Below are 13994 nucleotides of genomic sequence, written 5' to 3'. Positions count from 1 at the left end.
TTAGGGCCCAAAAGCATGCTTTACTTGTAATATTTTCAACCTTGTTAACAAATTTAAAAATGCTTAAAACATATCGGACGTGTAACTGAATTTCTAAAAGACTAGATATCATTTCATAACTTTCAAAAGAGAAACTTGCCTTTTCCTAAATAATTACTCTTTGATGAATTATTGATTTGACTGTTAAATGTGTTAATCTATTGTGGAACGGGCCGAACGCCTCGGTAGATTAAATAGATGCATCTATAGTTCGCGCCATTCGACCTTCTGGCAGTGCACAGTTTAAATATTGTTGGATCGGGTCGTACGACCTCGACATGATTTGCGCATGCTTGTATTGTTTGGTTGGCGAATTTATAAATAATGACATTACCTCCCTGGCTTGAGATATATGCATAAATGATGAAAATGAACTTGAAAATTTCCTATTAATAAAAGAATTGATTACTTGCTTCACGTTATTGAATTACAACCATTCTTATGAAAATCCTCGATTTACTATATTATTGGTATATTATTATTGGACCACTAGTAAGTGTCGAAGTCGACCTCTCATCTCTACTACTTCGAGATTAGGCGAGATACTTACTAGGTACACATTATTTTTGTACTCATACTACACTTGTTGTGCAGTTTTGTTGCACAGGTTCATGTATGTCTAGTGGCCTAGTTTGGCGCAGCGACATGGTTGATATGGAGACTTAGGTGAGCTGCATTTATCGAGACGACCCGCAGCCAGCAGAGTCTCCTTTAGAGTATTGTACTGTATTTTCATTTCTGTCCAATTTGTATTCCGGGCAGTTACTGTATTTCATTTCACTCCCTAGTAAATGCTCATGCACTTGTGATACCGGTTTCTGGGATAATTATGGGGTATTTTGTATTAACTCCTTAACATTTATATTTAATTTGAAATGATTACCTTTTACTAGTAAAATTAAAGGAAAATTATAGTTTTCAAAATTATTAAAAGAGAATTTAATTAAGTATCTTTGGTTGGCTTGCCTGACAGCAGTTTCCGGCGCTATCACGACCCTTAGTAGATTTTGGGTCGTGACAGAAAGATGGGTCCTCTGTTTTTGTTTAGTTAAATGGTTATAGGGTCATGACCCATTCGAGCTGGATATTATTTAATAAGTGAATATTAGATTAATACTAAGTTATACACATGGCAAGCTTAGAGAATGCAGCTATTTTAAATATCCAAATTTTGGTCAGGATAGTTCCATTAGTTTTAGGGGTATATTTGAACCCAAAACAAAATGTTAGAGCAAATTTTAGATCAAAAGTGTTGAGATGAAAGAGCTAACAGCTGGTTACAGCTGTGAATCTCACAACATAGTGTGTGAGCAAGGTGTAGGATAATAGTGAATTAGTTAGTTATGTTAGTTAGTGAGTGATTGGACAATAGGCTAAGTTAATTAGCTTAACAATGTGTAGTATATATAGATTAGCATTGTAAATATTTACTCACTTCTTTAATACAATTGTGAGCTTTTCTCCAGAACCGACTTTCACTCTCTCTTCTTCGATGTTCTCTGAGCTCAATTATCGTGCATCAATGGCATGATTTAATATGGTATCAGAGCTTGAGTAAATCGATTAGAGCTCAGTTTGATTGTTAGCTCCTTAAATCTAGAGAAGCTATCTTCGTTCAAACTGGAGAAAGTTAGCTGTTTTTTCAGAAGTTTTGAAGCTCAACAATGGCAACATTAGACATTGATAATCCTAGGCATCCTTTGTTTCTACAGCCTTCAGACAATTCTAGTAATGTAATCATCTCGATTCAGCTTAAAGGAACTGAGAACTATTCAGTTTGGAACAAAGCGATGGTGATAGCATTGCGAGCAAAGCGATGGTGATAGCATTGTGAGCAAAGCGGAAGCTAGGGTTCATTGATGGAACTTGTACAAAATGTTAATTCATTGATGATCTAGGAGAAGATTGGGAGCGAGTCAATGCAACAGTCCTAACATGGATAATGAACACTGTCTCACCAGATCTTATTACTAGAATTGTCTATGCTGATAATGCTCATGAAGTTTGGCTAGATTTGGAGGATCGTTTCAACAAGGTTAATGGATCTAGAGTCAACAAGCTTCAGCGAGAAATAGCCACAATTTCTCAAGGTACTTCAAGCATTTCTGTTTATCATTCTAGACTGAAATCTCTATAGGATGAACATGGATCCTTAATTCCCTCAATCCCTGTTATTGCTGGAACAAGGGACTTTATTGAATACTTAGATCAACAAAAACTTTTTCAATTTTTAATGGGACTAAATGAGTCGTATAGAGCCATTAGAAGTCAGATTTTGTTGCAATCTCCATCACCCTCAGTAAGTTGTGTATTTGCAATATTGATCAATGAGGAAAACCAGAGGAAGGTCTGTTTGTCTAATTCACAGGTCAATCTAGCAAGTGATATGAATGATTCCACAGCATTCATGAATACTAAGGATAGTCCAGCAAAATTTAGAAAATTTAACAATTTGTATTGTGAGTATTGTCGTTTCAAATGACATACCAAAGATACTTGTTATAAACTCCATGGTTATCCACCGGGCTTTAAGGGAAAGAGAAACCAGTAGTACAGACAAGCAAATGCAATGGTAAATAATGACAATCATGAGCAGGAAAATGCTAAGTACAAGGGAAAAGCTGAGGGACATCAAGGAATGGCTAATATCTTCACTGAAGAGCAGTATGGGCAGATAATGAGGTTGTTAAACAAGGAAAAATCAGATGATCACATGGCTAATATGGCAGGTAATGATACTTCACATTTGTTTGAAAATTGCAAAGATCCTTGGATTATAGATACTGGAGCAACTAATCACATGACTTCAAACTATAATTTGCTGCATAATGTGATTAATTTATCTGAACATAAGAGAGGTAGTGTGCATCTTCCAAATGGTAAGTTTGTCCCTGTTACATATCAAGGTAGTTACAATCTCACAGAAGATGATACAGTTCATGATGTATTATGTGTGCCTGAGTTTAAGTATAACTTGTTATCAATTTCCAAATTAACAAGGGAGCTGCAGTGCTCAGTGAATTTCTTTCCAACATTCTGTGTGTTCCGGGACCTGTACACTGGGAGGGTGAAGGGGATTGGTAAGGAGAAATGTGACCTTTATCTCTTGATCCCAAGGAAGAATGACATGAATAAGGAAGCATAGAGAATTAAGAGTTGTCTTGCTGCAGAAATGAAAACTAATATATTTACATGGCACAGAAGGCTTGAACATATACCTGCAGTGGTCATGAAGAAGCTAGATTTTTTGAAAAATAAGGAGATTTCAAGTTGTAGATTTGAAAGATGTATTGTTTGTCTATTAGCTAGACAAACAAGAAAGCCTTTTGTTCTTAGTAACAATAGAGCTGCAGAGATTTTTCATTTAGTACATGTAGATATTTGGGGACCATATAGAGTTCCTACATATAATGGGAATAGATATTTTCTAACACTTGTAGATGATCACGCAAAGATGATTTGGGTATTTTTGATGAAATTGAAGAGTGACACCATTGTGCTATTGAAATCATTTTTTAGACTAGTGCATGTGAAATTTGGGAAGAATGTTAAGATGTTGAGAACAGATAATGGTGCAAATTTTTTTAGCACAGAATGTAAAGTTTTCTTACCAGGTTGTGGTGTTGTTCATCAAAGTAGCTGTCCTCACACTCCACAATAAAATGGAGTGGTGGATAGGAGACATAGGCATATCTTAGAAGTTGCAAGGGCGTTGAGGTTTCAGGGGAGTATTCCATTACATTTCTGGAGAGACTGTGTACTGACAACAGTCTATCTCATCAATAGAGTGCCTTAGTCTTAGGGGGGAATCTCCATATGAAGTTTTCCATAAGGCCAAGCCAAGTTTGTTGCATCTAAGAACCATGGGTTGCCTGTGTTTTACTACAATCACAGATAAGGTTGACAAATTTTCACCAAGGGCAATAGTTGCAGCCCATATGGGATACTCAGAATAACAGAAGGGTTATAAGCTCTATGATCTCAAGGGAAAGAAGTTTTTTGTGAACAGAGATGTGACCTTCAAGGAAGACATCTTCCCTTTTCAATCTATGAAGAGAACTACCGATTCTCCTCCATGCACAGTTGGAAGAAATGAGAAGGTACAATAGAGAACATCAACACACATATATTGATAGGGAGAAAGCCCAGGCAAGACTCGATCAGGCCAGACTTCGAGCTCAATTGGAGTTAGCTTTAGATCCCGAAGACCACATAAGAGATATAGCCACCACTCGCCAATAGCAATTGCAAAACCAAGGCCAAAATCTCCAAGATTTCAGAGCACAAATCCATGATTTGGTCGTTTATACTTCTCGGAGTTATGTAAACTGCCAAGGGATGGATTATGAAAGGTTTCTAGAGCATGCACCTACTTTTGCCCGTCATCTTGCAATGGAGTTAGAAAGAATGTACCGTACACTAGGAGGTCAGCCGGGTCAAGCCCCACCATGAGTAGATGTTCCAGTGATTAAAAGCAAAAAATTGTGGAGTGAAGCGTAGTCATAGTTGTTGGAACTTTCCATATAATAGTCATGTTTTAGTTTAAGTCCATGTTGAGTCTTTTAAACCATTCTCTTAAAGTGTTGTCCAAATGTAATGTCATTTCTGTCTTTGTATTGTTTCGTTTGTTAAAAATAAATAAGAGTATTAATAATTGTTTCCACCAGAACTACACTCGGTCTGATTCACGCAGGGTAATGATACGTAGGAAATCTTCATAAGATTCGACCACAACCAAAAGAAAAGAATAAAAGGGGAGGGAAATAAAAGATAGGCGTGAGTGACAATAAAAGGTAAAGGTCAGGAAAAGCTAGGATGACACAAGCAACCGAGCAAATACATGATAGAAAATGGTTAATTGCCTAGGTGCATTGCATCCCAACGTGTAATTGCATATGTGTTAAACTCTAAAACTAACAAGTTTGTTGTTTTCCAGAGAATTCAAGCAGTTAGTTTATCTAGAGTATACTGGCACATTATCATTACCAAACCAAATCAAAAGGACCAATACCAGAAATCATGTCTATCCCGGATGTCGATACAAGTGTTGAGGTAGAGGAGTTAGACGTCAGTAAAATGAAAGAGGAGATGCTCAAATTTAAGCAACAGATGGCCGAGATATATCAGGCCTGGTCTAAAGGACAATCACCCCCAGCTTACCCTGCTAACCCTGCTTCCACCCCACCACCGGCTCAAACTCAGGATCATCCTGCCACCGATATATCCCCGAGCTTTCCCATTTACCAGCACTACCGGGGCACCACTTCTCATACACCACAATCTCCACTCCCTAAACCAATTCCATACCCTCCTCCACCAGTAACTTCTGTCTTCGTAGCACTTCCACCAGCTACACTCCACAAATCTCCTAGCGAGCCTATGTTCCAGGCCTAGGACAACCAATACTACCCTTCGGAGCCCACTTTCAAAGCTCCAGAAACCAATTCATATACTCCTCGCTTTGACCTCCCGATAGAAGCTGATAAACCAGTCAAAAATACCGAACATGAGGAGATGTTCATGAAAGTTAAAAGCTTAGAACAATCATTCAGAGACATGCGAGGGTTGGGAGGGCAAGTCAGCGTGGCCTACAAGGACCTATGTCTGTTCCCGAATGTGCAATTACCGGCAGGTTTCAAGATGCCCAAGTTCGATCTATACAACGGGCACGACGATCCAGTAGCCCACTTGAGGGGTTTTTGCAGCAAGATGAGGGGAACTGGAGGAAAATATGAATTGTTAATGGCTTACTTCAGTCAGAGTTTGAGTGGATCAGCATTGGAATGGTATACCCGCCAAGACCATGGGATATGGTACACATGGGATGATCTGGCGCAAGCATTTGCTTGTCACTTCCAATACAATCTTGAGATCATTCCAGATCGACTGTCCTTGACTAAACTTGCGAAGAAGCACAGTGAAAGCTTCAGAGAATATGGTTTCCGATGGAGGGAGCAAGCAGCAAGAGTAGATCCCCCAATGAAGGAAAGTGAGATGGTAGATTACTTCCTACAGGCTTTGGAACCTACTTACTATGGCCATTTGGTCTCAGCTGTGGGAAAGTCATTCAACGAAGTAGTAAAGATGGGGGGCATGGTAGAAGAAGTCCTCAAGTCGAATAAAATCATGAGCTATTCGGCTATCAAATCAACTACTCAGGCTATTCAGGGCAGCATAAGAGGGATTGGGAAGAAGAAGAGAGAGGAAGCAGCAATGGTTGATTCAGGAACTTGGTCTGGATCAGGAGGTTCACCTTACCACTACAATCAACCTCGACCCCACCAACAAACTTATCACCACAATCCACCCCAACACTACTATCCCCCACCAGAACCTCATTTTTCTGTCCACTATGCACAAGCATACAACCAACCTCCTGCCCACGCTCAATGGCGTGCTCCTATCCTACCAAATACTTATCCACATTCACGAGCCTACTAAAACACTCCCGAACCAAGTTTCAGGCCTAGTCAAGCACTCAAGGGTGATAGGTTGCAGAAAAAGAAAACCTTTACTCCATTGGGAGAATCATACACCAGTCTGTTCCACAGGCTAAAATAGCTAGATATGCTAATGTCGATACAGTCCAAACTGCCAAATCCTCCTCCAGAGAATCTTGACTATACTGTCAGCTGTGAGTATTGTTCTGGTACTCAGGGTCATGATACAGAAAAGTGCAATACAGGAGCTGATTGATACCAATAGAATTGAAGTTCAAGCTCCCGAAGCACCCAATATCAACAGGAATCCGATGCCTGCCCATCAGGAGGCAAATATGATCGAAATAGTGCATGCGGAGGGATAACCCAAGAAGCCATCACAGACCGTCATGATGATTCGGTCTAGTGGAGTCAAGATAGATGAACAATCAACAGATGAGAAGTTGGTGTTCAAGTAGAGCAAAAAGAGTGTTGAGCCATCTATGGCAGTTGAGAAGGGGTCTTTAAGCAAAGTTGCAACGAAACAGGAAGGGGTGAAGGTGATTGTACCGGGAGCAGCCAGCAAACCCATCATAATCGTCGAAGGAGCCCGCACAGATCGGGTTATTATCAAGCCAGTAACCCAGTTACCAATAATCAACAGCAAGGCTATTCCATGGAATTACGAATGGGTAACGGTGATGTACAAAGGGAAGGAAGTCAAAGAAGAAATCTGTGAAGTACAGGGTCTGACTCGCTCGGGAAGGTGTTTTACTCCCGAGGAGTTAAGAAGAGCTAAAAATAATCCTGCACTAATAAAGAAAGCCGTAACTGAAGAAGAAGCAAAAGAATTCTTGAGGAAAATGAAGCTGCGTGACTACTCTATCGTGGAACAATTAAGAAAGACGCCCGCTCAAATTTCCCTATTGTCATTATTGATCCATTCGGACGAGCACCGTCAAGCTTTAATGAAGATCTTGAATGAGGCACACGTTCCCGATAAGATCTCCGTGAATCACTTGGAAAAAATAGCCTACAAAATCTTCGAAGCAAACAGAGTCACGTTTTCTGATGATGAATTGCCTGTAGAAGGTACTGAGCACAACAAAGCTCTTTACCTCACATTAAAATGTGAAAAATCTATGGTTACCCGGGTATTGGTTGACAACGGATCAAGAGCAAACATCTGTCCTATCTCCACTCTAAGCAAGTTGAAAATAGAAGATGGTGTTTCAGGTGCTGGATATAGCTGTTTCCTATAACTTGCTGTTGGGTCGACCATGGATCCACGCCGCTAAAGCAGTCCCATCAACACTACACCAGGTAGTCAAATTTGAATGGGATAGACAAGAAATAGTTGTGCATGGGGAAGACAGTTTATGTGCTCGCGGCAATGCCACTGTACCAGTCATTGAAGTGGAAGATGACCAGGGACCATGGGTCTACCAGGTTTCGGACACGATGTTGGTAGAGAAAGTTCCGGAGGGGAAATACATTCCAAATCCAAAGATAACCGTCGCATCAGTCATGGTAGCCTATGAGATGTTGAAGAATGGTTTTGTACTAGGTAAAGGTTTGGGCTCATCTTTGCAAGGCATCATACAGCCGGTGTCTCTTCCTGAAAAGTTGGGAACATTTGGTTTGGGATTCAAGCCCACTGCCGCAGACATAAGAAAGGCCAGAAAGCTAAAACAGAAGACATGGGTCCTTCCAAAGCCAGTCCCACGTCTTTCCAAATAATTTGTCAAGTCCGGTACCAGAAGTCGCCTGGTAACAACAATTCCCAGTTCTATGATTAATCCTGACGAGGAGTTAATTGAAAGGTTTGAAAAGTTGTTTGATGGTGTGAACATGGTGGAAAGTGGTGAAGGTCCTAGCAACGCAAAAATTCAATTCGTTGGACCAGAAACAAAGCTTAATAATTGGAAAGCCACTCCTCTCCCTATTCGAAAGGAGTCTTGGTAGTTTATTTTGATTTTCCTTCAGTTTGTCTGGATCATTCCAGGGTTGTAATTCAGATTTTTATCTTTCAGTCTGTTTGAAGTGTGCAAACCTTGTTTCATTCAATGAAATGCAGTTTCCCTTTCTTTATCACTCCTGATAGTTTTCTTTTGTTTTTCTTTTCTTTTCTGTACAGTCTTTTTACGCTGGCTCTAGTGATATGGCATGCATAAGGAATTCTCATCCCAGTCTTAAAAATCAATCTGATTCCAAAATAATAGTTCAAGAAGTAGGTTATGATTACGAATCCGAATATGATGAAGATGAGGCCTTCGAAGAGATTAGTAAGGAGTTAATTCACTTCGAAGAAAAACCCAAACCCAACCTGAATGATACAGAAGCCGTCAATTTAGGAGACACAGATAATATCCGAGAGACTAAAATAAGTGTCCACCTCTAGCCAAAGATCCGGGAAGAGTTAATCAAAGCACTCATCGGATTCAAAGATGTTTTTGCATGGTCATATGACGACATGCCAGGCTTGAGCATTAATTTAGTGGTCCACAAATTGCCCACTGATCCAGTGTTTCCTCCCGTCAAGCAAAAGTTGAGGAAATTCAAAACTGATATGAGTGTGAAAATTAAAGAAGAAATCACCAAACAGTTGGATGCAAAGGTCATTCGGGTCACTCGATATCCTGTTTGGTTGGCTAATGTCGTGCCTGTGCCAAAGAAAGACGGCAAGATCAGAGTATGCGTTGATTATCGCAATCTCAACAAAGCAAGTCCGAAGGATAACTTCCCACTACCCAATATCCACATTTTGATCGATAATTGTGCCAAGCATGAGATAGGATCTTTTGTGGATTGCTATACCGGGTATCATCAGATTTTAATGGATGAAGAAGATGCAGAAAAGACGGCATTCATCACGCCGTGGGGAACTTATTGCTACCGGGTAATGCCATTTGGTTTGAAGAACGCCGTGGCAACTTATATGAGAGCAATGACTACAGTGTTTCATAACATGATACATAAGGAGATTGAGGTATACGTGGATGATGTGATCATAAAATCAAAGCATCAGGCCAACCACGTTGGGGATTTGAGGAAATTCTTCCTGAGACTTCGCAGGTACAACCTCAAGCTTAACCCTACCAAGTGCGCATTTGGTGTTCCATCCGGAAAGTTGTTGGGATTCATAGTCAGTCGGCGAGGCATCGAGTTGGACCCATCAAAGATCAAATCCATCCAAGAATTGCCACCTTCGAGGAACAAGACTGAAGTGATGAGTCTGTTAGGGAGGTTGAACTACATCAGCATGTTTATTGCTCAGCTCACGACAACTTGTGAGCCTATTTTCAAATTGCTGTAGAAGGATGTTGCGGTCAAGTGGACTGATGAGTGTCACGAAGTATTTGATAAGATAAAAGGATACTTGTCAAACCCACCCGTGTTGGTTCCGCCAGAACCAGGAAGACCTTTGATTCTTTATTTAACAGTCTTGGAAAATTCATTTGGCTGTGTACTGGGGCAGCATGACATCACCGACAGAAAGGAACAGGCCATCTATTATCTTAGCAAGAAGTTCACGACTTATGAGGTTAAGTACACTCATCTAGAAAGGACATGCTGTGCCCTAACTTGGGTGGCTCAGAAATTGAAGCATTATTTGTCATCCTACACTACTTACCTCATTTCGTGCTTGGATCCGCTGAAATATATCTTTCAAAAGCCTATGCCGACAGGGAGACTTGCGAAGTGGTAGATATTGCCCACAGAGTTTGACATCGTCTATGTGACTCGGGCTGCGATAAAAGCCCAAGCATTGGCCGATCATTTGGCCGAAAACCCGGTCGATGAAGATTACGAGCCATTGAGAACTTATTTTCCCGATGAAAAAGTGATGCATATCGATGAACTGGAGCAAATTGAAAAACCAGGCTGGAAACTTTTCTTTGATGGGGCTGCCAACATGAAAGGAGTCGGGATAGGAGCTGTGATTATTTCTGAAACAGGGCATCACTATCCTGTTACGGCTCAACTTCGGTTTTATTGCACCAGCAATATGGCTGAGTATGAAGCCTGTATTTTGGGTCTAAGGCTAGATGCAGACATGGATATCCAGGAAATCTTGGTCTTGGGAGACTCAGATCTTTTGGTACATCAAATTCAAGGAGAATGGGAAACACGAGACTTGAAGCTCATACCGTACCGACAATGTTTACATGATCTTTGTCAACGGTTTCGATCAGTAGAGTTCAGGCATATTCCAAGGATCCATAATGAGGTCGCCAATGCTTTGGCTACCCTGGCATCAATGTTGCACCATCCGGACAAAGCTTATGTCGATCCTCTGCATATTCAAGTCCGAGATCAGCATGCTTACTATAACATGATTGAAGAAGAACTTGATGGCGAACCATGGTTCCACGATATCAAGGAGTACATCAGAATGAGGGTATATCCAGTGCAAGCCACGGGGGATCAAAAGAGAACAATGTCAGCACCATCAGAATTGCATCAGTGCCAGATACACAGAGATTTGATTCATTCTCCACCATCAGAATTGCACACAATGTCAGCACCATGGCCCTTCGTTGCCTGGGGCGTGGATGTCATTGGACCAATTGAGCTAGCAACATCCAACGGGCACAGGTTCATTCTAGTAGCCATAGATTATTTCACCAAGTGGGTTGAGGCCAAAACTTTCAAATCGGTGACCAAGAAAGCAGTGGTCGATTTTGTTCACTCAAATATCATCTATCGATTCGGAATCCCAAAGGTGATCGTCACAGATAATGGTGCTAATCTTAACAGTAACTTGATGGAAGAGGTATGTCAACAGTTTAAGATTACACATTGCAATTCTACCCCATATCGTCCCAAGGCGAATGGAGCAGTCGAGGCAGCCAACAAAAACATAAAGAAGATACTTCGGAATATCGCACTACTATTCCCACTTCGGTAGGTGCAACTCCTTATTTGTTGGAATATGGCACTGAAGCAGTAATACTTGCAGAAGTTGAAATCCCTTCCCTTCGGATTGTCGCTGAGGCTAAGATTGATGATGATGAGTGGGTCAAAACCCGTTTGGAGCAGTTGAACTTGATTGATGAAAAAAGATTGGCACCAGTATGTCATGGCCAGTTATATCAAAAGAGAATGGCAAGAGCATACAACAAAAGGGTGTGTCCTCGAAAGTTTGAAGTGGGTCAGCAAGTGTTGAAATGTATCCTTCCACATCAGGTTGAAGCAAAAGGCAAGTTCGCCCCGAATTGGCAAGGGCCATTTATTGTAACCAGAGTATTGTCCAATGGTGCTTTATGTTTTAACAGATATCGAAGGAAAATGCATAGGCATGGCCATCAATTCCGATGCAGTCAAGAGATATTATGTATGATTTCTTTGTTATAATTGTTGATTGTTTGTACCGGGCATTGTTTCAAAGATTGAAATGACGAAGGCAATTCGTTCTGCTATCTAAACACTTTATCCTTTGTTCCCCCTTTTTTGATATTTACTTATTTCTTTCATACCCCTCTTTTGGAATCAATAACAAAAAGAGAGAGAAGAAAGAAAAAGAGAAAAGAGAAAAGAAAAGAAGTGAAAAGAGAAAGTATAAATAACAACAAGGAAATTCAGGTGTGAACTACGTTTGACCTAATTCCTGTTAAGGATACGTAGGCAGCCTCACAGCTCGGTCATAGTAAAATAAAAATATCAAAAGATCCCCAAGCGAGAAACTGGGGCAGAAGTTGTACTAAGAAATGTGATTCCAAGAGTTGTAATTTTAAACCCATGTCAAATTGCCTTTGATACCCTTTCTTTCTAACCCCATCCAAAAGCCCACATTACGGTCCAAAGAAAGACCTTCCGATCAGTCTTCTAGAGATGCCGATTTGAGCACGAAGAGGTGATTCATATCAGTATAACACTCTGGTCCAAGCAGGAAAAGTAATGAAAATGAGAAAATCTTATTGGTAAAAACCCTCATGGGCACCATGAGGCGACGAAAGCTGAGAGAAAGTAAAAATGAGAGAGTCTTATTGGTGAAAACCTTCATAGGCACCATGAGGCGACGAAAGCTGAGAGAAAGTAAAAGTAAGAGAGTCTTATTGGTGAAAACCTTCGCAGGCACCATAAGGCGACAAGGAATTGAGGAACAAACGAATGAGAGAGGTTTGTCGGTGAAAACCCTACAGGACACTGCAAGACGAACAAGGTCCGTAAGTTGGCAGAAAGTAAAATTGGGTTGTGGAAATCTTGGAGAACAAAGTAAAACAATTGGAAAGGAGATTGGTTAAATAGACTGGGCTGATTAATCCAAAATACATACCATGATCATTGGTGCCAGTGACTCCACTCAGATAAGTTCCTTTTTCCTATCTCCAACAGTCATCCAAATTTGGATTTTCTTCTTTATTCTTGATTCTCAAAACCGTCGCATTTCGTTGTTGTTAATTTTTACTCCTCTAAAACTCTTCCAAGGTTAGCCTTGTTCCAACAAATAAGAAGGAATATCAAAGTATACTACCAGATTCAAAATTGCACAAAGCAAAATACGGCTAGGACATGCTGGAGATGGTATGATGAAAATTGGGACCTGGGGTGTAAGCAAAGGTTAAATCGGTGGAATAGTTCAGTTAAGTCATGAGAGATGTATGGTTACAAATAAAAGGGTCAGAAGTAAAAAGTAACAGTTGGGAGATCCTGCAGTTAAGGATCAGTCATGAGGTCAAAACAGTCCTTTCGACCAGCTCAAGGCAGTCTGTTGAAGCAAAGCAGGGCAAAGAGAAAACCATCCCCAGCAAGAATGCCACAACTAACCACCACGTTTTAAACTGACAAGATTTTCTTTGATTTGAAATAGGGGCAAAGATGGCATGTATTTCAGGAAGCATCCTGTAAGGAAAGCAAGTACCACAACTAACCACCACGTTTTAAACTGACAAGATTTTCTTTGATTTGAAACAGGGGCAAAGATGGCATGTATTTCAGGAAGCATCCTGTAAGGAAAGCAAGTACCATGCAAGTTTGATCGTATAAATTTTCAGGACCCTCCTGGAAAATGGGACTTAGCTTTAATTCAAAACATTTATTAGTACAAGATCTAGCATAAGCTCTACTTCGTGAAAATATAAGTTGCTTTGAATTTTTCATTTTTTTAAGACAAGACTCAATTCAAAACTTCAGGACCCTCCTGGAAAATGGGACCTAGGTTAAACCCTAAAACAATCATAAGTAGTAAATATAGGACAAATGTGCACCAAAAGGAATATAAGTTGGTTTCAAAGTTCGCATAAGAGTTGTCAGGACCCTCATGGATAATGGAACATAGTTTTTAGCAGAAGTCATGACTTTAAAAGATATAGCTTAGATTTAAAATTATCGTTTAGTTAAGAGTTGTCAGGACCCCCCTGGATAATGGGACATAACATTCAAATTCTAATTAATATTTGGTAATGTGCTTCAGTTTAACACTCACAAATACGCCCAGCTACCAAACTGGGGCAGAAAACTTTCTTTTAATTTGTCTATTTTTGTTGAAGTCAGGCGTCCACCTGGAGAACAAGGAATAACAATTGATGTATC

The 13994-nt window shown here is 40.3% G+C and overlaps 1 protein-coding gene across 1 annotated transcript; it reads left to right on the top strand.

Annotated features, from left to right (window-relative positions):
• The first annotated feature begins 1703 nt into the window (after nucleotides 1-1703).
• On the top strand, nucleotides 1704-2521 carry LOC138883504 (uncharacterized). The gene is made up of 3 exons (XM_070164193.1): nucleotides 1704-1767; nucleotides 1938-2074; nucleotides 2177-2521. The coding sequence occupies exons 1-3, from the start codon at nucleotides 1704-1706 to the stop codon at nucleotides 2519-2521; spliced, it is 546 nt and encodes a 181-aa protein (XP_070020294.1).
• Nucleotides 2522-13994: the final 11473 nt, after the last annotated feature.

This window comes from Nicotiana sylvestris, chromosome 12 (genome assembly GCF_000393655.2).
Source record: "Nicotiana sylvestris chromosome 12, ASM39365v2, whole genome shotgun sequence".
Lineage (NCBI taxonomy): Eukaryota > Viridiplantae > Streptophyta > Magnoliopsida > Solanales > Solanaceae > Nicotiana > Nicotiana sylvestris.
The sequence above is the reverse complement of the archived record's forward strand: the minus strand, read 5'-3'. Positions and strand labels throughout refer to the sequence as shown.

What these genes read in the sequence shown, in the direction of transcription:
- LOC138883504 (XM_070164193.1), top strand. Translation starts at nt 1,704, where the DNA reads ATGGCAACATTAGACATTGATAATCCTAGGCATCCTTTGTTTCTACAG. An exon ending in ACAGCCTTCAGACAATTCTA is followed by an intron (nt 1,768 to 1,937) that starts GTAATGTAATCA and finishes TTGATGATCTAG; the next exon opens with GAGAAGATTGGGAGCGAGTC. An exon ending in TGGAGGATCGTTTCAACAAG is followed by an intron (nt 2,075 to 2,176) that starts GTTAATGGATCT and finishes AAATCTCTATAG; the next exon opens with GATGAACATGGATCCTTAAT.